Source organism: Tyto alba, unplaced genomic scaffold (genome assembly GCF_018691265.1).
Source record: "Tyto alba isolate M040663 unplaced genomic scaffold, T.alba_DEE_v4.0 Super-Scaffold_100000100066, whole genome shotgun sequence".
In the NCBI taxonomy this organism is placed as follows: Eukaryota; Metazoa; Chordata; class Aves; order Strigiformes; family Tytonidae; genus Tyto; species Tyto alba.
In genome coordinates, this window is record NW_024881266.1 from 1,086,150 (window position 1) to 1,110,178 (window position 24,029).

Below are 24,029 nucleotides of genomic sequence, written 5' to 3' on the forward strand. Positions count from 1 at the left end.
AAGCAAGATTTTTCCCACACAAAAACACAAACATCATGCTATTCTACACCACTATCTGTCTTGTTCTTATTGTTAAATAAAAGTTTGTTTACTGAAGGATTTTCAGTCTTTGTGTATTAATAGTCACAGTGTCTAATCTCACTTGGATTTGCGGGACAAGATCAAGTGGTAAGCATGCAGCTCTCAGTCTGGAAGCAAAAAGTCTGTAAAATCACATCTTAGAATCATTCAAGTTGTGCGTACACTTGGTATAATGGGTAATGAACTCAAAGAGGCTAAGAGTATGTTTCATTATTGCTATGGCACCTGTCCTAGTTTCACTTTCCTCCTGTTTCGCTTTTGTTTAGTTTACAATATAACCTTGATAGTAACCATCATGCTTCATAAGTGACCTATTTCTTCTCTTCATTCATAAACACAGGATTTTTAAACAGTTCTACAGTTAATATTTATGCCAGTTGTCCAAACTCAGATTAAAAAAAAAAAAAAAAAAGGGGATTGTGGCCATCCAGTGAATAAACTGAATGACAATATCTTTGACAGGACTGAATAACCTGAAACAGTCTAACAGTTTGCTGGTTAAAGAGATCACCAATATTACTCAGTACTGCATTATCAAAACCTTATCCACCCCAAATTAAACTTAAAGTAAATATACTTCAACACTGACAAGGTAATTTAATGCCCTTAAACTAGGCAATAAGCCAGTTGTCAGCAGTTCACACTGGACATTTGTGCATCTCCAACTTGTTACTTCCCACTTCAAAATATTACACAAGTAAGTTCAGTGCTTTGCTGAAAAGATAAAAACAAGGCTTTAAATATTCTGTTTCAGCTTCACAGTTCAGTTTTGCCAATTTATACAGATAAATCAGCTCTAAGCCACTGACTGTGAGATTCAATAAGGTTCTTTCTTTAGAAAGATATAGGCCCTTAAAGTCTACTTCATGATTTACAAAAGCATCACTAATAAGTGTTCCTGTTAGAGCCTTTGACTGCGACTTTTATATGATGGGATTTGTTGTCTTCAGTGAAAGGTGATAATAACAACCGGGGACTGTAGGCATGCAAGGATTTAATTGACAGCCTGCCCTAAACACAAAGGGCTGCATGCAGTTTACTTATATAGTAGAAGCAGCAGACAGTAATTATAAATTTAATTGGAGCTCCAGTCAGGTTTCATACATGAGCCAGTATTTACAATCAGAACTGAGAACCACTCTCAGTTCAGACGATACGAGTCAGGCAGACCTCTTATCTGAGTAATTATGTTTTTGCTCCATCTCCCACTTTCACAGACACCATATTTTGGTGAATTCTGGAACATATTCTGATATTTTTTCTCCTGTTATGCATTTATGACTCATTAAACTAGATTTCCAAAGTTATTCATGTTTACAGTTATACAGATGTTCTGAAACATGCGAGTCAGTTATCTGACTACCACCACAATCAATGTCAGGTAGGCATCTTCTTGCTTAGTGTTGTTTACATTAATAGGTGCTCATCTACATATGTAAAACATTGAAATACAATTGAAAATTTGTCTCACTTTTAGGGGATGTGGGAGGAAAAGGGTAGGTTGATGTAGGCTTGTTGGATTTAAGTGAGGGATAAATTTAGTAAGAGTGTGTTCTAGCCCGTACTCAGAGACTAGAGATGGCTGGACTTATCCCTTAACAGGTAGGCCAATTACTGTCATGACTGTAGTCCTGACACCAGATACAGAAACAGCCTGTCTGCTGTAGGTTGGGTTGCATTCAAAAAGAGCAGTCAGGTTCATGAATAGTAAGCTTTATTCTTATGCAACACCTGCAGATTCTTTGAGATTGCCAGCAATAAATGCACTGAACTGCAGAAGAGCTATATAGGTCTACAGACAAAACCAATAGCAATCACAGGCTCAGTTTCCCAGGTAGGCTCTTGGCGTAGCCAAGGTCACAAATCCTACCAGAAGGCATCCTTTCTGAGTAGGGGTGAGGAGAACAAACCATTGATCTGTCCCTGCAATTTGGTATCAAATTCTCATCCCTCTAAGTTAGGCATGAACTCAGGTTGATATACAGCCACCATACTGCCAAGCATGTCAAGTGTGTGTGTGTGGGGGGACTGTGGTCAAGCCACCATTCCTTGAGCAACATCACAAAACATTTCTAGGTATAACTTCTGAGCAGTTGTGCAAAATTTTTATTGAGAAAAGCAAAACGGACTGCATGGCTTTCACCTCACTTGGTGTTTCTCCCCAGTGCATGACAGTACAAATTACTGGATCTTCACCCTATCTTGTGTCTCTGCTCTGGGCACCAGGTGTTCAGCAACATTGGGCTTTGCAATTTTCCACTGCTTTGTGCCTCCAACACTTCCAACAAGGTTCTATTATTTTAAAGAGGAAAATCACAGATACTTTAACAACTATGGAAAAGCCGCTGAAAAACACCCAATCCCCAAAACGAGAAAATCCTCTGGTAACAGTATAGCCTATTGATGGCACCAAGAATTTACCTTCTTTTCTTTTTTATTTTCTTCTGTAGGTGTGTTGAATTGTGGTTGTGAACAGTAAGAACATTCATACATCTAGAAGCAGAGCCAGGATATCATTGAAGAACAGGTGGAAGTGCTATTCAAATATTAATTAGCATACTCCACTACTTAGTAGTGTGATTATTTTCACAGACTGGGAAAGCACATGTGCGTATTTTTCACAACACAATTCAACACATTCACATAGACGTATTTGTGATTCCTAATGTTATCAATAGACTACATGATTTTCAGTGTTCTAAAACCATACAACTCCAGTTATTACTGCCTAGTAATTAGTACTGGTTAACATTCCTCCCAACATCTGCTGCTTGTTGAAATATCTGCCTTTCCCCTCATGTAGGCATTTTTTCAGCTACTGGTACCAAAGAGCTTGTAGATAGACCTACTACAGCACCAGCAAGAGGGACATATATAACATAGGTAGAATTGTCACTTTTGAGTGTGTTTTCAATAGCTCTCTTCTGGGTCTTCACCATGCAGTTCCTTCTACAAAAGTTTTTCTTCAGAAGTGTTACTGATTTTTACAAGCCCTTCTTCTTTCCCTTTGGAGTGAAGAACCATAGCATGTTAGGAATTTCCTCTGTTTTCAATTGACTTTTCTGTAATATTCAGAGTTTTTATACAATTTGCTTCTGACTGAGACTGGGGCAACCATATGACTGCTGTACTTAGTGAAAAAGGAAACATTACATACACACAGAATTACAGACAACAGAGCTCCATTAGGTCTGTTGATGCCTTCCCATGTCCATGCAGATTTACTCTCTATGGTACATGTTCTTCGTCATTTTTTGCTATTTCTTGGTTTTAAATGCCAATATGAGAAAAGAAAATGTATTGAAAAATGTGTTATTCTCTTATCTGATGCACACAGAAATTTGCTCTAGTTCTTGCAAGAAAACAAAGCAAAAGAGATTAATTTCCTTCACTTTATTTATCTGAGAAACTTCTAGATATATACTCTGTGGCTAACATCTTCAGGTTAGCAAGAGATTCATGTTGTGTAACAAGCACAGCATATCTCAAATGTTCATTCATTCATTTTTCAGTGAGCAGATATTTCTCATCTCTAATAGGCCTTTGCTAAAAAGCTAAAGTCATTCCAGAAAGTCTCATGCTCCCATATACACATTCCTAAACTCACATTATCATATATTTGAACTTTTATTTGCTTGCACAAAGTATCAGTTTTCTGTCTGCACCTGTTTTTCTTTGGCAGATCAATCTATCTCCTGTATTTCTGCTTGTACTGTTGTATAGAATGTGTTGGTGGATTGACATATTATAACATCACTAACAATACTACAGACTTTACTAAAACTAACTACAGAATGTCACCATTATTTTACCTGGTCTCATTTGTCTAACATTCAAATTATCTGAATGAAATAAATAAAACTTTAAACATGATGAAAAAAGCATATAAAGAGTTAATGGGCAATGTTGATCAACTCCAATTCTGGCAGTTGTATAAAAGGAGTGTGAATTCAGATGATGTTCATAGCTGAAAAGAGCAGATAAAGAACCCGAATCATGTATTAAATAGCAGCGAGAGGCTTAGGTGCCTATAATTGCCTGTCTTTTGTTTTGTTTTTGCTTTTAATTACTATACCACCACTTCCTTGCTTTGCTCAGGTTTATACATTCTGTACATCTGCATTCTTCACTCATCTACTGGTTTATAAACACTCTGGATTTAAAAATTCATGCAATGTACAAGGGCTGTTAAAAATTACAAGCTATTCTAATTCTCTTATTTCAATTTCTTGTGTTTATCATTATTTTGTAGGACTGACCTTGGAGGATTCCTAAAGATACTCAATATCACATTATACTCTGAGTTATTTTGAACTTGCTTTGTGTTCTCATGGATTTATATTTGAGCTTATAGTAGGGCTATGATCATGAGGAGAAAGATTTCAAATCACACCCTTTCCACAATAGATGTAAACTTGACCATCTAGTCTTGTGTTCGTACACAGAAAAGAAAGAAGTGGCCACCAATACTGAAGCCCTGACACATTAAAAATCTGATCAACCTGCAGAAATGTAAATACAACCAAACATCATCGTTACTGAGATGTGAGAAGATGTAGGCTTGAGAAAATAATGTCAGCAGTGACTTTAATTTCCTTTATTAGGTAACAGACAACCTGAGCTGCCATTGGTTGAGTCTTGTTCATTTGTCGTGTAACATCAATAACTCAACTTCAGTTTTGCGGAACACATTTGAATTTTAGTAACAAAAAAATCCCCTGACTCTTTTCTATCTGATAATACTTGAACTTACGATAGCCTGAGTACTTTTGAGATCCCAGTGACACTACCTAGGAAGTCTGAGCCTGACTATAACAGCTGTTAATGACCATGTTTGCACAATGATAACAATGGATAACTTGATAAAAAAATGTAAGCACACCGTTCAAAGGCTTTGGTTGTAGACTACAGGTTTTAAGAAGGGAAGATTCCCACATGGAAGAGCAGAGAACATATAAATATAAGGAAGGCATTTTTTCTCTTTCGCTTGACTTCCTTCCTCCCACCTCCTTCTGCCACTTCTAATTCTATGGGATTTTAGCCCAACACAACTTTCAGAAACAAATTAATTCTATTACAGGAGCAAGATGTGATACAGAGTGCGTTTGTATAGTTGTAGAGAAAAGAAGGATTTTCTATATGCCATAGATGGGTGTCCCACAGGAAACTTACTGCATAGGCCATTCATCTTTGCTTGTCAGAAAAAGCAGCACACAGTGGATTGACAGATGCTCACTGCATACCTTTGTTCTCAGTGAAGATTTATCACTCATACTAAAAACTCCCCCATCCTTAAACCGGTGAAAATGAAAGGGAAAATAAACACAATTAAAAAGAAATGCTGTAAAATAGAAACGAGTCAAAATTACATCTCTAATCAAATATTTCCTCCTGGACACTAGGCAGCTATTAGGTGTTTTGGTGCAAGCTTAAGATGCCTCACAAAAGCCCTTTATCTCCAAAAGTGCAAATAAGGTTAATGGACTCATTTTCACTCTGTAATTCTCTGTTCTTCTTTTCTGTTTTATGCAGATAATTGGAAACAACAAAGAAACATCATTCTCTAGAGCTTAGTAGGGAAAGGAAGTTCACTTCTTTCCAAAAATCCAAATTCAAGACAAGGAAGAGAAGGAATATAAAACCAGTGGGAAGAGAAGAATAGTTATACAGAAGGGCAATAGGCAATTAGCACCCACACTCCCACATACACCAGCACTCATTCATGCAGTCTACAGAAATGCCTGATCTACAGCTTCCCCTAACTCTTAGGCTTGAATAAAACATCATTGCTGTCTGTCCTTTGGGAGAATCTTAGTAGTACTGGGAGACAGTACAGGCTAGGCACAAAGGAAGAAAAAACCCCACAAATATAACAGTACTGAGCATAATTTATTCTCTAACAGAGAAATAAAGAGTCTTCATTATTTATTTTTATGGTTTACTTATGATTTTTCAAAACTAGAAAAGTCAGTCCTATGAGCAGAAGTCACAAAAGATTCCAATTTCCACATCTCCGTTATTCAAATATTGCTGTACATGATGTAAATCTCTGGATTTGGTGGTCAGTGATGAGCATTTCTATTCAAATGAATGAATAAACTAAGGAATAACCAGAATATATTTAGGAACTAGTTTGACGGAAACTGAGTGTCAATCAGGTCTGGCTTCTCTAAAAAGCCAACTTTTACAAATTGGTAGTTGGAGGCTGCTGCTAGACAGCGAGGCTGACTTTCGAGGCCTAGCATACCATTCGGTGTCTAAGCAAGTTATTCTTTAGTTAAGGCCTTCAGTGTCCACACAGTGTTTAACTGGCTCTTATTGTACCCGTTTGCCTGTACAGAAGAGGGAGGGAACACTCTGACTCAGGCTTGTTCCTGCCTGTGCCAAATTTTCTGATGTCAGGAATAAACACACAACTGTCTAAAGTCTCTGCATTCCCCCTATTATTTATGTAGTTATAACGGACTGAGTCATAATCAAATTCTAATCAAAATACTGCGAATAATATTACGGACTTTTTCAGATATCACTGCAAACCAATCTTTGTAAAAGTCAGTTTAATATTTCCAATATGTCTGGAATTTTCATCATTACATTTGGCATACATTTGGTTCTTCTTGCCCACTCAATCTTTAATCCATTTCCAATTTTGATAGATTGTCTACTTTATAATAAAACTAATATTATGGGATATATCCAGTGCAAAGTTATGACAACAACATATGAAAATTATAATTTTCCTTAAAAACAGACACTGTCTCAAAAATTCACATTCAAATATGTGGTAATCATCTTACAATAAAAGCTGTAGTTATTTTCACATAAAAGCTCTATCAAGTGTCTGCCTTAATACTTTGAAGCAGTACCCATTTTACCATAATTATTTTTCTCTTTAAATTCTCCAGTATATTTTTGAGAAAATATTGCACTGCAGCAGTGAAATGCAACCTTTACACCTTTTCTTCAGTAAAGACAACACCATTGCCTATAGTATCTATTTGCTATATTGACACCAGGAGACCAGAATACAGAGACACATACTTATTTTGAAATTAGGGAAAGGTAAAGTTTGGAGAACAAAATATTTGCATACGTGTGGTATCTCTTTCAAAGATGAAATGGGAAAATTTAAATCAGAAGAGTGTTCAGAGACTTCTAGAAATGCTACAAACACTAATTCAATGGACTGCGCTTTCTCAGTGTTTTGCAAGATCAAGAAATATGGCAGTGGGATAGGATTAATATCACAACATTGATCTTTAAAACTGATCATTTAACTTCTGCATCTGTGATGTATGTTTGAATTTTAATAATACAAAGGTTTGATATACAAAATATCTGTAACTATTGTATTCAGACCTCTAGCAAAGAAATCTACTGGATTCCTTTTCACATTTAAAATTTATCATCAGAGATTGATAATTCTTTCTGCTAGCCACCTAGCAGTTTGCAAAAAACCCCAAATTTCTACCCTCTGAATTCAAGAGGCAGTTGTCCCTTTCCTAACCAATTATACATATTCGCAGAAAAAGAATATTTGACACTTTCTTATCTGAGCTTACTCCTAATGAAACTAATGAGAACATCTCCTTTGATGACAATTACCAAGCGGTGCAAAGGTTTGAAGTTCCCCACTATTCTCACCTCTACATCCTCTTCTTGCAAATGTTACTTATTAACAGCCATAACTTGGAATGCTTATGAAGAAAAATAAGGAGGAACACATATGTGTAGAGGGAATACAACAAAAATACATTTGCCTCATAAGATGCAGATCATGAGTATAAAAATTTGGTTTCTAATATGTATCCAAAAGACTGTCTTTAAATTGCAAGTATCTTTAGTTAACAGATATATATAGCAAAATAACTAGCATATATATATATAGCAATATTTATGTGAGAGCATACTAAAATAAATCCATTCCTCAGATCCAACTCAGAAATAAAGCTTTGTCAGATTCACAGCTACAGTCAACTAAAACATAAAAGCACAGTGTTGCAAATGCAGACGTCTTATTTTGAAATAAAATTGGACATGAAGGTGAGGACAGTGCTAGAGTTTTGATATAGCTTTAGAAGAGCTTTCAGATTATAAAAGATAATAAGGAAAAAATTTACCATAATTTACACAATGGGACCATATATTTGGGTGAACAGATCTCGGAAAAACACTTCAGTGAATTCATGATTGACTTTCATACCCCATTGGAACAATATCTGCATGCACACTTTTTTTATGGAAGGAAGGTAGAATTATAAAATACAGGTCAACAATTACAGATCAAACAGATTTCAGAATACAACTGAAATAACAAGAAATCAACCAATATTTTGATTGACAAAGGGTATAAAAACGACCTGGAGAAATTAAACAATTTGTCCCTTGCAATCAAAGAGTCAGAGGTAAAAGGCATTTCAGAAGAAATCAATCAATCTTTCTCCAGAAATGTAATAATGGTCTGGGGGTTTTACTTATCAAAATTAACAGAACTTAACACTGGATGTATTATGTATGGCATTTATTTTCATTTTCTCCTATGTGTGCTTAATAACTTATTGAGAATGTCTCAGACTGTTCTGACAAATTGAAGGTACTATATTTTGACAACAGAATAATCTTCATGCTTTAGCATGTGGCAACTGGCTATGCTAGAACTCTTATTTGAAGCAATATGCTAAAAAACCCTATTCAGGATATTAGCTGAATTAAGGATATTGGAAAAGATGTAATATTATTACTAATTATAGCATCACAGTTATATTTTATTTTGATTAGATATTCACCTTGTGAGTTTGGGAAAAAAAGAAAAAACAAACAGTTTTCAATACTGATAAATTCTACATTTAAAATTTTTATTTTCTGCCTGAAGCTTTCAGATGCAACTTCACATGCGTGAGATACTTCAAAAGTACAATTTACAACTCATTTTTTGATCTTAGCACATTTGAGCTTGCTGAGAATACTGCCCAAGATTGCAGGTCATTGTTGCATTGGATGCTTTTTAAAAAACCTGTCTAGCACTACAAAAAGTAATACATCTAAGTTAAAAAACACTTAACAACCTTCCCCCTTAAGTTAGTAGTGTAACAAAAATATTCTTGGCATGCTAAATATTTTTCTTTACTATAGAAATTTAAATATATATTTTAAAAATCCAAGAGTTTTGATGGCCTTTTTTTCATTTTCAAAAATGCTAACATAGAAGAGCAAGAGGAATAAATATTAAAGCTACAATTTGCAAGAACTCTTGATTATATGGACTGCCAACAGATAGAAATACTGAACAATCTAAGGCTTCAATTTATAAGAGCTTCTTAATTACCCATAGTCATGACAGCTGTTAAAGAAATCAGCAAAAAGTTAAGACCAGATGTTTTTGTTCTCAGGATTCCAAACATTAAAAGATAAAGTTTATCCCTCTTCTCAGTTCATATAATTGAACTACTAATGGGAGGTTCCCCTTTCAGTTCAGAGATCTGAGAAATCATTGCAAGCTAGATTGACTCTTGTTACAGAACTTCTCAGAGTTTCTTTTGCAAGGATGAGGAGGTGTAGAAAGATTCTTAAAAGTGAAATAAAGTTTAGTGTTTTATGTTTTGATGAGCAGCACCCAGCCATTTTAGACATATTAAGACCTACGTGAATTAATTACATCCTGATCTCCATTTCACCTATTAAGTAGATTAAAAGAGAACAGCACTTTAAGCAGGTACTTGTTTTGATATTTTTTTACCTCCAAATAAATATTTCTCTCCAGTCTTAACTTGTAGAGGGCTGTTTGTTCGAACAGCTGAAGCTTCATCGCCATCAATGGTGAGGACGGCAAAATTTTCCTTAGCTAGGAATCGCACTTCATGCCACTGCCTGTCACTGAGACCAGAGCCTATGAAGAACAAAAAAACATTGGAACATTTTACTTAGTCCAGTATTTATTATCTTTAAGTGTTTTGTGTGTCTCAGGCTCATTATGCAAGCTTTAATGAAGGCTATTGCAGAAATGAAATCATTTTGGTGTGATAACAAGGAATTGTTATTAAAGTAAATATTACAAAAAAAAATAACATTATATCATAAATACAAGTCTTGGAACTACCAAGGAGTCCACATTTTCAGGTATAATTGTATCTAACTACAGATATTATCACTCACCTTTCCCATCAAAAGGCCATATGCCACAAGTTAGTAGTAAAGAATGTCTTAACTATTTCTATGATCAAGTTCGGAAAGAAAAATACTAATTAATCCATTTAAATATAGTAACAAGCCCAAAGGGCACATTATGCTTGTGATTGCTGCCTTTTTAAAAAGCTAGATATTTCCAAGAAAATGGAAATCAATAATAGGAAGGAGAAAGGCTCATGTGGAAGGTGAGCTCACAACTAATCCTGTCATTGTGGTGTGAGGCTAGTCACCAAAGATGAAGACATCATCACAGAGGCACTGCAAAATCAGCAAATGTCTGCCAAAACCCATAATCTTAGGGGAGCACCATCCTCCCAATACTGACAGCAGTGAAGCATATGGATATGTTCATTCACCCAGATCTTTTAAAACGAAAGCAGAATTTATATACTTCTTGTACTTCCTGTAGCATCTGGCAGGAGGACAGCTTGCCTGACATGATAAGCTGTCATTGAAGAACTGTGAAAGAGTGTTTGTTCTGGTCATTACTGTGTAGGCAAGTTATGTTGAGTCGACAAGTAAGTAGCAAACACTCTACTAAAAGCAAATTCCAAATTATAACACCTCTTAGGCATGATGTTTTCTCCACCTAGATAAAGGTGCTAAGTCACCTTACCAAAATGTCATTTGCCAGAATAAACCACAGAGCAATACAATAAGCTGTTTCTAAAATTAGGGGGAATACACAATATCAGTAGAAGTATCATGAAAGATAAACTTTCCATATATTCAAAAGAATGTTATCTTCTATGAACAAGGAATAATATTAATGGCAAACAGATATATCTCAACATTTAATTAATATTTTTTTCCCACTGCTTCCACATATTTGTCTAAGATACAAGATCAAGTCCTGAAATAACATGGAGCATTATACCTTAGAATACTCTTGGAATATTCATCAGTGTGAATAAAAGACTCAGAAGCCTCTTAAAAAATGTATCAGTAAGAAATGTTTCTACCAAAGCTTGTTCAATCTGGTGTAAGAGTAGATGAAAAACCTAATATACTAAACATGAGAAAAGTTTTCTTAATTTATAAGCTCTTTTTTCACTTTCATTACATTTGACAAACAAAGAAGAAAAAGAAACCCACATAATTAAAACCCAGATAAAATGAATTTCTACTGATAATACACTCAGAAAGGAAGATACACCTTTTTATAGACTTCCAAACAAAAATTGTTACAGTATGTGTTACTGCAACTGAAGTTTATCAGAAAATACTTAAAATGCCCTTGTATTTTGCCCATATTAAAGCATATTTGCTTCTACAAGTTGGCATTGTTCCTGTGCATTCCTGAAAAATCACACTGTTTCTGCTTTATGAACTCTTCACTGTATTAACTACAAAATGAACACGAGTTAAGTCTGTTGTCCTCTTAGCTACAGGTATTAACCATCCCTATGGATCTCTATAGTATGACAGTAACATTCTCAACTGTTCTGGTACAAAGTTGACACAAAAATTCAAGTGCAATTTTATGTTTGTTTAGCAAACCTTTTACTGCTACATTTTACTGTGGAATTTACTTATGAATGCTGATGAGGATTGCTCACTATCACTCAGCAAGTGCTCACTGTTGTCTTTACAGAACTGTGCTCCTCAGCACCTTCTATCTCTGCCACTCTTTTTATCTGCTTTTTACTTACACATGTTTTAGAGGTAGTAGTGTCAACCTTCCTTGCTTAATGGGGTAATGCTCTGTTCCAGGGACTTACATTGTTATTGGGATACATGGTATATTCTACTATAGGGTGTAAGTTTGTACAGCTGCATGAGTTAATTTTATTTTAATATTTTATTACATACCTCATATATATTGAGGAATTATTTCTGTTTGAACTTAAAAAAAGTCAAGCTTAACAGATCTTTCCATAAACCAAGACTGAGTATTAAGGCTAGAATATAGCTCTATTCAAAGAATTTTCAGCTGGAATGTTTAGAATGGAGAACATCCCAAATGCACAACAATGACTTCTCATTGCAGTTTGATTTCTCTCATCTAAGATGATCAATATATTTATCTGCATTCTTTTTTTTTTTTTTTTTTTTCTACTGTAACTTTCTGGTATACAAGTTGAGAAATAAAAGAAACATACTGCTGCCACTACAAATTCCCTGCTGAGTTCTGGAAAAGCTGGTTTCATATGCAAATTAAATATGTTAACAAAATGCATTCTCTCCATCTAGGATTTCTATTTAAATGACATTATTTTAAAAGTAGGACTCTTGAGGTAAGCACTTTGATTGAACAAGAAGGAACAGATGTTTTGCTTATTACAGACATGGAAGAAGGACTAGATTAACAAATACCAAAAAAGTACAAGAGTTTAACACATAATGGAGAATTTAGAAAGATAACATCTGGTCGAGTTATGCACTGAAGAAAACTACAAAAACTAGCAAAATACAGTTAATCTTGTGTGATCAAATCTTCCTGTAAAAGGCACTGACTCATTCAGTGGCTATTAATGAGTGCTAGATTACATAGTCTGCTGATATACATTGACAAAATTATTCTGAAGTTAACAACATAACATCTGCTACATCAGATCAGAACCTTGTAATTTTGATGTGTGAATGTAACCCAAAATTCAGTTACAATGTTTAAGAATAAAATAGGGAAAGAATAATATCATTACCAATCCATGAAGCACTAAAGCAATGTAGGGCTATAAAGCTGCATACTGGTCTTTAGTTCCTACTGTTGTAGTAAATATTTTATATTGTAGTTTCTTATAAATTCTGATTAGGAGATGAAACCCTTAATAGTCAAGGTGGGAAGACTCTAGAGAAGAGCAGAGAGTGGACACATGAACAAGCTTCAGAGGTGCTGGAAGAGAGGAGGTTTTCCTGGGTATTCAGCAATGACTGTGTGGATTCCCTGTAATCCAGGAATCCTGAAATCCAGTCAAATTTTCTCTGCCAATGGCAATACCCACCCTGTCTGGGGCTCACTGTCACTGTTTTCATTTTAGCCAGCTAGCACTATGGTTCATCTGTGGATGATGGTGTAGTTGGTATTCCTGCCTAATGGCTCTAATTCAGTACAAGTTTGCACTGGTATTTCTGACTATAGCAAAATAAACCAGCAATATTTTGTTTGAAACATTCAGCTGTGCTCAAATATACAGCAATATATGCCATTAATATTCAGTCAAAAGAAAAAAATCACCAGGCTTTAATTACTAGAGCTGTGCTTTTCTGTATTTAGCTAATCGTATTTTTAAACTGGAAAAAAAAAAACCACAGCTCTTCCTATGGTAATATTTTAGATACTATATGCAATAAGCTATCTAACTATATAATCTGTTTTAGGATTTATGATTCAGAAAAGCCCTTTTCATTTTTAATTTTATTCAGTTTTCAGCTATCCAGATGATCAATAAGATAAAAAAGTGGGAAATGAAGCCCTTGAAGGGATTTTAATGATGGAAAACTGTGTTCTCCAACAAAACCTAAACAGTTATGACAAATTTTGTCTTCATGTTTAGGCTCAGGGTTCTTTTTTAAGGTGAACAGTTGGAAGCATGCCAAAATCTTGCCCATTGGTGATTATTTATTTATACTGAGTTTTCTCTGCAAATTAATGACAGCACAAAAAGATCAACGTTCAGCTTTAAATAAATCTATAGATTTTTATATATAGGCTGTATTAAAACAAACAAACACACACACAGGAAGGTAGGTTGTTGGAGAATGGCTCAGAGACAAGGGTCCTGTGCCTTTAGCCAGTAGATTGTAAGCCTGCATGCCTCAGTTGTGCCTTGTCATGTATTAAGAAAATCTTTGAATGAACGTTAGCGCAGGCTCTGCTCATACAAAAAGAAAAAGGGGGAATTGTTGGAGAATGGCTCAGAGACAAGGGTCCTGAGCCCACTGAGCAATTGTATGATCAGAGCCTGCTCTAGCTGCTGATGCTGAGCCTCACTAGGGTTTGCCTGCAGCTGCTGATACAGGAGGAATGTCAAGGACGCTTCAGCCCTGTGTACCGTGGTGTGTCGAAAGCAGGTTAAGAGGAATTAGGAATAGTGGTCTGAGAAACCTAGTGTTACGATAACGGTGGTCTGAGAAACATTGTGTTACGGTACTGTCGTGTATTGAAAACAAGTCAACAGGAATCAGAAATAGTAGCATGAGAAACTTAGTGTTATGAGAAGCTTGTGCTGTTAGCTAACTGCAAGTAGGTGGACCGTGCGAATACGACCTTTAGAGCTTAAGCCAATCAGCTAGTGACTAGTAGGCATAATAATTATCATTGTCTATATAAATATATGTACCCTGGACCAATAAAGACACACCTAGATTGATGCTCTATCACCCACACTGAACCCGTCTCGGCGTGTCGTTCGTCCGCGGCTCCGCAAGATGGCGCCCGAACAGGGACCTGCATAGAAGAATAACACAGACGGAGCGGCGGACCCAGAAAAAAAACAGCAACGACCGAGGAATTTGAGAACGGACCCGGAGAAACACCAAATACAGCAGCGTTCAGGGTCCACGAGCTGAGACGGAGAGGTGCCGGCCCCAGCAGCCCCGGGGGAGTACGCGGAGAGAAGCCGGCTGGACCGGCCCCGAGAGCCGAGGTGGAGCGGCCCCGAGAAACGGAGGCAGAGCGTCCCCGAGAGTGGAGGTGACCAGCCCCGCAGAGCAGAGGCAGACCGGCCCCGCAGAACGGAGGTGATTGGCCCCGGAGAGCGGAGGCGGAGCGGTCCCGAGACCAGAAGTGAGTGGCCCCACGAACGGAAGCAGAAAGACACCGGAGCTGACGTGGTAAGGAGCCGACTGCGGCAGCCCCGGGGGAGGACGCGAAGGGATGCCACAGGTGGACACTGAGCGGCCCCGGGGGAGGACGCGAGGGGGCGCTGGAGGCGAGCGCAGGGTGGCCCCGGAAGTGGAAGCGGGGGGGCGCCAGAACTGACGCAGAGGGGCGACGGAAGCTGACATGGAAAGGCACTGCATACAGCGGCGGCAGAAACAAACACGGGGAAACATCAGAGACAGCAGCGCCTAGCCGAATCAAGAACGATTGGACAGTGGGCCTCCGACAGGTCGTTCCGAGGACGTGAACCGAGACAGAGGGTCGCTCTCTGCAAGGACTGCTGGCAAGAGCTGCAACTGGTGCCTTAGTCACGGAGCATCAGCAACATATCAAAGTAAGGGGGTAATTTTAGTGCCTTAAACAGGGAGCACAGGCCGGCGGGAGTATTTTTTAGTGCCTTAAACAGGGAGCACAAGCCAGCGGGAGTATTTTTAGTGCCTTAAACAGGTAGCACAAGCCAGCGGGAGTTTTTTTTAGTGCCTTAAACAGGGAGCACAAGCCAGCGGGAGTATTTTTTAGTGCCTTAAACAGGGAGCACAAGCCGGCGGGAGTATTTTTTAGTGCCTTAAACAGGGAGCACAGGCCGGCGGGAGTATTTTTAGTGCCTTAAACAGGGAGCACAGGCCGGTGGGAGTATTTTTTAGTGCCTTAAGCAGGGAGCAAAGGGCCGACGGTGCCTTAATTAGGGGTGGGTCGGCAGTAACAGTACTGTGCCTTATCCAGGGAGCACAGGACTGGAGGTGCCTTAAACAAGGAGCACCAGGTTGACGAGATGGAATAGGAGGTAGCCCTGGATTTATTACAGCGCTTTATAGAAAAGCAGGGAGTGGATTGTATAAAATCACTCGCAGGTTTAGTAGCATTAGGATGGGTCAAATGATGTTTTCAGGACCCTAATTCTCTTTTTGATGTCGACGAGTGGAGACGATTAGGTGATGTTTTGTGGGATATGGTAATAGACGAGGATAAAGCTGCAAGGAAAATGATGAAACCATGGCGGGAGGTGGTGAATAATAGTAAGCGGTGTCAGCTTGAAAAGAACCTTGCAGCTGTGGCAACTGCAAAGTTGGGGGGGGAAAGTTCCACTGTTACCCCAGATAGTGAGGCATCCGGATCTATGCTTTTTGACAGTGATCGTATTCCTGTACCATCAACAGGAGGGCCAGTTACAGTTAATGTGAATAGGGAAAGTCCGGAGGCCAGCCCCCCCCCAGTATCTTTACAGTCATGCCCCCCCCCACTCCCCCCTACCTCAGAGGCGGAGGGGCAGAGGGACGATGGCCCCTCGCTAATATGTAGCCAACAGGAGTGGCGCAAAGTAGGTGATTTATTGTGGGACGAGACTGTCACTGGAGGCAATAAAGGCAGTGAAGCATGACAGCACGGGGTGGTCTGGCGAACGATCGTAAAAGCTCTGGGGGAGATGCCAGCAGAAAAGAAAGTAGCTGCTGCTGCAATGGCGGCTGTCAGCGCTGTACCATCCCCACTGGTCCCTGCCGAAACCAACCGTCCGTCCCGATTAGCCATCTTCTTCGGGTGTAATCAACAGCTCTGCTCTATTAAGGACATGTCACCAAGTGTTCCTGTTTGCTCCGCCGTGCAAGAAGCGGCAGAGAAATCAGGCGGCGCGGGGGGACAGGTGGGAGCAGCGTGCCACCATAAACTCTGCCCGCACCCTCACCCTTCAGATGGTTCCGCCCCTGACGGCGCGTCAGCGTCTGGCTCAGAGAGAAAAGCAGCGGCTCTGTCCAAATTAAAGCAACAGGGTCACACATCGGTAATGGACAGTGACAAAGTCCAAGAACTTGAAAGAAAATTACAGAAGTTGAGCTACAGAACAGAACTCTGCATTTACAATTACAAGAAGAGGAAGCGCTGCCGGCAGCCCCACCACACCCACTCCCATCACCTTTCTCAGAACCAGCTCTGCTTTTAGCTCAGTCCCGATGGAGTGCAGTGATTCGTGATGCCTTGTTAGAAGGGGACTGGCATGCTGCTGGGGCGTTGGCCTGCCCGGTAGTGACAACAAATGGGGGACACCTGGGAACTCAAGATCACAAAATTCTCCTCGGGGGGTCTGGAGACTCCTTACGAACTTTACAACTCTGAACTGTCATTGTATGTTGTTCAACATCAACACTGGTATCAAAAACTTGTTCATGTAGTATCAGGTTCATTGTATGTTGTGGGTTCATTGCAATGTTTAGAACATAGCATGGTGAAACCTGTATTACATTCTGTATTGCATATGCTGTTGTTACAGTTGCTGACACTTTTAAAACTGTAAGGATGGTTTTCTTGCTACATAAGACTGCATAAGATTGGAACACGGACTGACAGACTGGTTACGAGACTTGGGAATTTGGATAATGGACTGATAATGGTTGCAAATCTACAAAACTTGGAAATTACTGGGTGGCTGAAAGCTTTGTTGATGCATGGACTGGTAATGCTGATTGTCATTATGATTGTCATGATGGTATTGGGGTCTGTGTGGAAATGCTTTATGAATGCTATGATTCAAACGTCAAAAGGAGTCTGGATTGTCCAAAAAAGAAAAAGGGGAAAAACCTGGTAGGAATTTTTTTTGTGGGGGGATCAGGGTTATGCACTGATCCTACAGGGTTTGGACAATCCAGGCTGGGTCTCTGATCAGAAAACTGCCACATGGTAATCCTGCCCTTGGGGTCACCTGGAAGGGCAAGAAGGAGGAAGTCAATCTAGTGCTTCCTCCCTGTTTTAATGCCTGGATGCACTAACCATAAAGTAGATTTAGTTTGTTCACGCGTGCTAACGATGCAGACCTATCACAGCACTTCCGGGTGCGTGATAAGTGCCTTTAGCCAACACATTGTAAGCTTCCATGCTTAAGTTGTGCCTTGTCATGTATTAAGAATATCTTTGAATGAACGTTAGCGCAGGCTCTGCTCATACAAAAAGAAAAAGGGGGAATTGTTGGAGAATGGCTCAGAGACAAGGGTCCTGAGCCCACCGAGCAATTGTATGATCAGAGCCTGCTCTAGCTGCTGATGCTGAGCCTCACTAGGGTTTGCCTGCAGCTGCTGATACAGGAGGAATGTCAAGGACGCTTCAGCCCTGTGTACCGTGGTGTGTCGAAAGCAGGTTAAGGGGAATTAGGAATAGTGGTCTGAGAAACCTAGTGTTACGATAACGGTGGTCTGAGAAACATTGTGTTACGGTACTGTCGTGTATTGAAAACAAGTCAACAGGAATCAGAAATAGTAGCATGAGAAACTTAGTGTTATGAGAAGCTTGTGCTGTTAGCTAACTGCAAGTAGGTGGACCGTGCGAATACGACCTTTAGAGCTTAAGCCAATCAGCTAGTGACTAGTAGGCATAATAATTATCATTGTCTATATAAATATATGTACCCTGGACCAATAACGACACACGTAGATTGATGCTCTATCACCCACACTGAACCCGTCTCGGCGTGTCGTTCGTCCGCGGCTCTGCAATCCCCCTTTACCAGACAGTCGTCCTGCTCTTCCTCCATGGGATCATTTGACTTGATGGGGTACACGGCCGTCCCTTCTTGGGTCCTTTGAAAGTCTGGAGGCCTCTGCCTCTTGGCCTGCTGTTCTCCTCTTGGATCTTTTGAAAGTGGCGGGGTTTCTAAAAAGCGGTTCTGTTGTTCCCAGCAAGAAGCACGCTCGTCTATATTTTATGCTTGCATATTCTCAATTTGATCCCAACATTCATCCCAATTATTATACAGCTTATAGCGATCACACATCATTTCAGATCCACACAGGGTACAACAATTACACTTATCACACCATATACTATTTTGACACCAATCATGCCTATGTTTTCCACACCCACAAATATCCCTGCCCAGTATGGAAAACTGAAGCATGTTACTTGAGATTACATCTGAAACATTCATTAAGACAGCACAGTGCTCTTCCTTTGACAGCAGTTAAGAACTGACCACTGCTATTAACACAGTGGTGCTGCCTCCACCATCTCATCCTCTTGTACCATAAGGAGGACTGTCCCTTTGCAAAGGGCTTAGAAATTATACCCTAAAGAACCTCTTTGGCCATTTAATAATTTACTCATTCACATAGGACATATATTTTCCTAATTCAGTACACCAAGTGACAACTTCCACAAATATTTTTTGAAAAACTGTTTTGACAGAGAATACTTCTATTTTAAAGCCATACAAACTAGCAAAGTTAATGGAGGTGAACAACTTCCTTAATAAAAACATGAGCTCTAATGTTAGATGAAAACTCTCACAGACTGTTTTGAGTTGCCACAGTTACTTGTACAAACTTCTTTGTATCCTGAAAGCTCCATCCACGGTGCTATACATGAAGGTTTTGGTTATCTATAATCCAGTTTAAAACTAGTGATTGAAAACCTAGGGAAATCCTTCAAGCTCCACAACTAAATTGTAAAATGGCAATTCCTACCTCGTACTCAACCACAATTTAGTAATCAGAACCCATACATGTAAAGAGTTATGACTAGTGTGGTACTGAAAATCTGTTTTCTGAAATGGTCTATTCCTAGTCCAGTTCCTGAACCTTCTTCTGCAAGCACTGGGAAACAAAAACAGACTTCCCACCCCATCCCCAGTCTTACTTTGTGGAAGTCTCATAAGAATTAAAGTCCTAGTCAATAGCGCAGAGAGAGACAATTTTCAGGACTAGCTGTTTCCTAAATTAAATTAAATTGTAAATTAGGACAGATAGCTTCAAGTCAAAACCAAAAAAATCAGCTGATTAGCTTATCCATTGCTGCAATATAGCAAAGTGCTGACTTTTGACATGATGAGATAAACTGCAGCACATAATCAGACATTCAAAATGACATACATAAAGCTTCACAGAAGACTGAAGCACCAAAGCCCTGTTACAGCAGCTTGCCAACTAGGTCATGCAGTGGACTACCACCAGTCCACTTAACTGTAAAAACAAAGTCTGATACACGTAGCAAAAAAAAGCTGTAAATATCTACACAGTGATTTCCTTTAAATGTTTGTTTTTCTACCTCTTAAAAAAAAAAAAAAAAATCAGGAAAAGAGCAAATTAAGAAAATGGTATTTCATTCCTTGCCTGGAAAGAAGCTCCTAGAAAGTTACTGGAATGGCAAGAAGAAGGTTACTCCTGAAGACATGACAAACTTGCCATCCCCAGGCTTACAGAGCATCACATTCACAGCTGGCATGACTTAAATTGACAGAAATACTGCAAAAGTCAGCTACTTCCTGCCCAGCCGGTATAACCTGTTTATCAGGTAGAAGGTGAATGGCACAGGGAGGGAGAGGGCGTGGCAATAAAAATAGCCAGGAGGAAAAGGACCATGATAGCAGAAACCAAGCATTTCCTTACACCAAAGATGGAAGAAGAACTGGAGACCCAGTAACTTTCCCCAGCTCTTGGAAATGCCTCATTGATTCAGTGCTAAATGTCAGAGGTGCTTTCCAGCACCTAACCCAGGGACTGCTCCCTTGGCTCACACTGTCTTGATGGCTAAGGTCAGTCTGTAAAGAAGTCAACCAAACATTTAAACTTGCTAGTTCACCAGCTGAGTTTAAGCAAACCCTCAACCCTGGTTTTAATCTAGGAAAAAAAAAAAAAAAAAAAGTCTGTGGCTCCCTGTTGCTCATCTCTCTACTTAAATATACTTCCAGCCCTTCAACCTCATTCATACACAGAAACACAATCATCTCACAAGCCATAAAACCCTCAGCAACCATTCTTACCGTCAAAACCTTGATTTGTACCATTCTAGCTTATGAATTATACTTGAAGCAATTAAAACAGTATTACCTACCTCCAGTACACAAAACCCCGGACACCCTGCTTTTCATGAACTGTAAGGTTTTTCAAAGATGTAGTAAAAATTTATATGTGCCTTTTAACACGCTCAGCTTTTAGGATGACAGTTGCAGGACTGTCACTTCTGCAGCTGTTGCAAAACAAAGGATGTTTGGGTGCTCCCCTCCTCCCCACACCCCCTTCCAGTCTTTGTATGTTGAACTGTTACAAAACTATTTCCAAATGTAACCATGCTGAATCGCCTATGTATCCAGGACACAGGCTGAACAGTTCATAACCTTCTTATATCCTGCTTAGCACAGGATATAAGGGACAGTTAAGCTGTGGGTAGTGGCAAGGCTTGAAAACATCGCCGGAGATACACTGTCATTCCAAATCCCTCCTAAGCACTCAACACAAGCAGCTGCCTTGTTCAGCACTCACACTCACTCCAAGAAACCTGACTTCCCCTCTCAGTTGTTTAAGGAGTTCAAACGCTTCAATTACTGCAGTTACACTCCAGGGCCAGGGTGACTCGAGCAGCATTCAGTTCTTTTGAACGTTAGCAATTCCTATCACAGGAGCAATCTCTTAAGAGCAAGCAGCTTGCAGACACTGGAATTCAAGGAGAAGTTTCAAGTAACATACTGAGAGCCAAAAAACAGGTGGTTCCCAGATACGTCCAGCAAAGTATCACCATGAATTTTAAAGACTGCAAAGTCTCTAGTCATAAGACACATTGCTGACAAGTTGTTGAGTGACAAGCTGAACGTCCTTCCTAGACTAAAACCTAAACAGTAGGTGAAATAGCAAGCTCCTTCTGTATACCAAGAGGACTTAAGAGAGCCTTCTCCCAGGTTTCCCCCTCTCTAATTGTACCTTCTCACACATAATTTCAGGGAAATTGCTCCCAGCAGCAGCAAACTAGCTCATATACATCAGCTGATTATGCATTACCATCCAGTACATAATTATTTAACCCAACAGGATGAGGGTGGTAATCACTAGGGGTGTCAGGAGCTCTATCTCCTGGGGGGGGGGTATACCAACAGAAGAGCCCTTGATAAATTTGAAATTAAGTCCCCAGGAGGAAGATTATGTAAAAGATACAGCCTGGGCTTTATGGGCCAAAGGCAAAGGGTTTTCAGTCCCAGTTATAAAGAATGTGTTAATACAAGGGGAAGATCAATATGCTGTTAATGATCTGCTGTTAATGCCAGGGGTAGGATGTAATTTGCTAGGTAGAGATTTACAAGTGAAGTTAGTAATAGGTGTGGTGCTGGATGAAGGAAAACTGGTGGTTAAATTACTAGAATTATGGGAGGAGAATCAGGGAGGATACTCAGGAACCAGAGCGTAAGTGTTTGGATTTTATAAGTTATCAAATGAAAATAAGAGAAGATCTGTTAGATGAACCTTTGCCCTATAGGGAAAAAACTATTTATTGATGGGTCCTCTCGATGCCTAGAAGGGAAAAGAATATTGGGTTATGCAATTATCGAGGGGCAGAAGATGGAAGTGTTTGAAAAGGGGAAATTACCTGCTGGGTGGTCAGCACAAGCCTGTGAAGTCTATGCCCTAAAACAAGCATTGGTATATTTGAGAGATAAGGAAGGGACAGTGTACACAGACACAAAGTATGCATTTGGAGTGGTCCACACATTTGGAAAAACATGGGAAGGAAGAGGCCTTATAAATACAAAAGGGAAGGAGCTAGTACACGAGCGGCTGATCAGAGAAGTTTTAGAAGCCCTGAAGCTCCCTACAGAAACTGCAGTTGTGCATGTGAAAGGACATCGGAGGGGAGCATCGATGGAAATAAGGGGGATGATTTATGGATGAAAGACTTCACAACTAAGGGTTGTAAAGCAGGTATGTTTATTCGGCGCTGGGCACATGGGGGATCGCTCCGCCACAACAAGCCTGTGTTCCCCGCCCCCCCCCCCCCCCCCCCGCTGCTCCCGCCTTGCTTATATGTTACAAAGTGTTGCATATTCATGAGACATCTATACATATTCATAACCTATCCCCGCCTGCCCTCACTTCTTATTATAATTAGGTCTCCTCCTCCTTGCGGCTGCGCAGTGAGTTCCTTTGGTCCTGGGCAGGGGTCGTGGGAGGAAGTATCTCCTCTACCTCAGTGCTGAACTTTTCATCTTGAATTCCTGCGCAGTCTTTGTCGCCTCCTGGACCCGGGCCAAACCACAGAGCTAGTTTGTGCTGGTTGTGAGGTGATCTTTTGCTAATACACACTTATTTAAGGAAAGAAAGGGGGGGGGGGGCTTTGTTTTGAACAGGTAATAGAGGTAGAGCAATACAAACAATGTATCTTGTCTCGTGCAAGCATAATACCAAATTTGATTAATATCCCATTTCAGGGAATAATTTAGCAGATGAAGTAGCCAGAAAAGCAGCTACAGAATCATCATCAGTAGTTTTATTGGTAATAACAATGGGGGATTATGAGAATTTAGCCCCAAATTTCACAGAACAAGAGAAGGTTATACTTAAAAATAGTGGGGAAAAAGATCCAGAAGGAAAATGGACTTTACCAGATGGAAGGTAGATGTTAAACAAAACATTATCATGAGAAATTCTCTCATTAATACATCAGAAAATACACTGGGGAACGCAATCGCTTTGTGATCATTTTCTTAGACAATATGGGTGTATAGGAATATATACGGAGGCTAAACAACTAGTTGATCGATGTCTGATTTGTTAAAAAGTGAACCACAAGGTAATGAGAAAAAGGTGGCTGGGGAACAGGAGCTAGCCATACAAAGCCCCCAGGTAGACTTAACAGAGCTACCTCAAATACAAGGGTGTGATACAGGGCCTAGATAGGAACAGGGGATGTAAGGGTTAATATGGGAATAGCAAGAAGGGGATGACAAGGGAAATAGTCGAGATAAGAGTTTGCTTAGATCGAACAAGATAGATAGTGCTGTGTTTGTGTTGCTCGACCACTATCTCCTGTTTAAGTAAAAAGCCTCCTCCACCCCTGAGTAAGTGAAGATTACCCCACAACCGGCACAAACCTGCTCTGCGGGTCCAGGGGGTGACAGAGACTGCGCAGGAATTCGGGGTGAAAAGTTCAGCACTGAGGAAGAGGAGATACTTCCTCCCACGACCACCGCCCA

The 24,029-nt window shown here is 39.6% G+C and overlaps 1 protein-coding gene across 1 annotated transcript in view; it reads right to left on the reverse strand.

Moving 5' to 3' along the window:
* Window positions 1-21,079, reverse strand: part of LOC122154404 (contactin-associated protein-like 2) — a 73,714-nt gene extending 52,635 nt beyond the window's left edge. Inside the window, exons 1-2 of the mRNA XM_042802709.1 lie at window positions 20,903-21,079; window positions 9,818-9,967 (exon numbers count right to left, since the gene is read on the reverse strand). Coding sequence (XP_042658643.1) covers window positions 9,818-9,967; window positions 20,903-20,939 — 187 coding nt within the window. The 5' untranslated portion in view covers window positions 20,940-21,079. The remainder of the gene's footprint in view (window positions 1-9,817; window positions 9,968-20,902) is intronic.
* Between the last annotated feature and the right edge of the window lie 2,950 nt (window positions 21,080-24,029).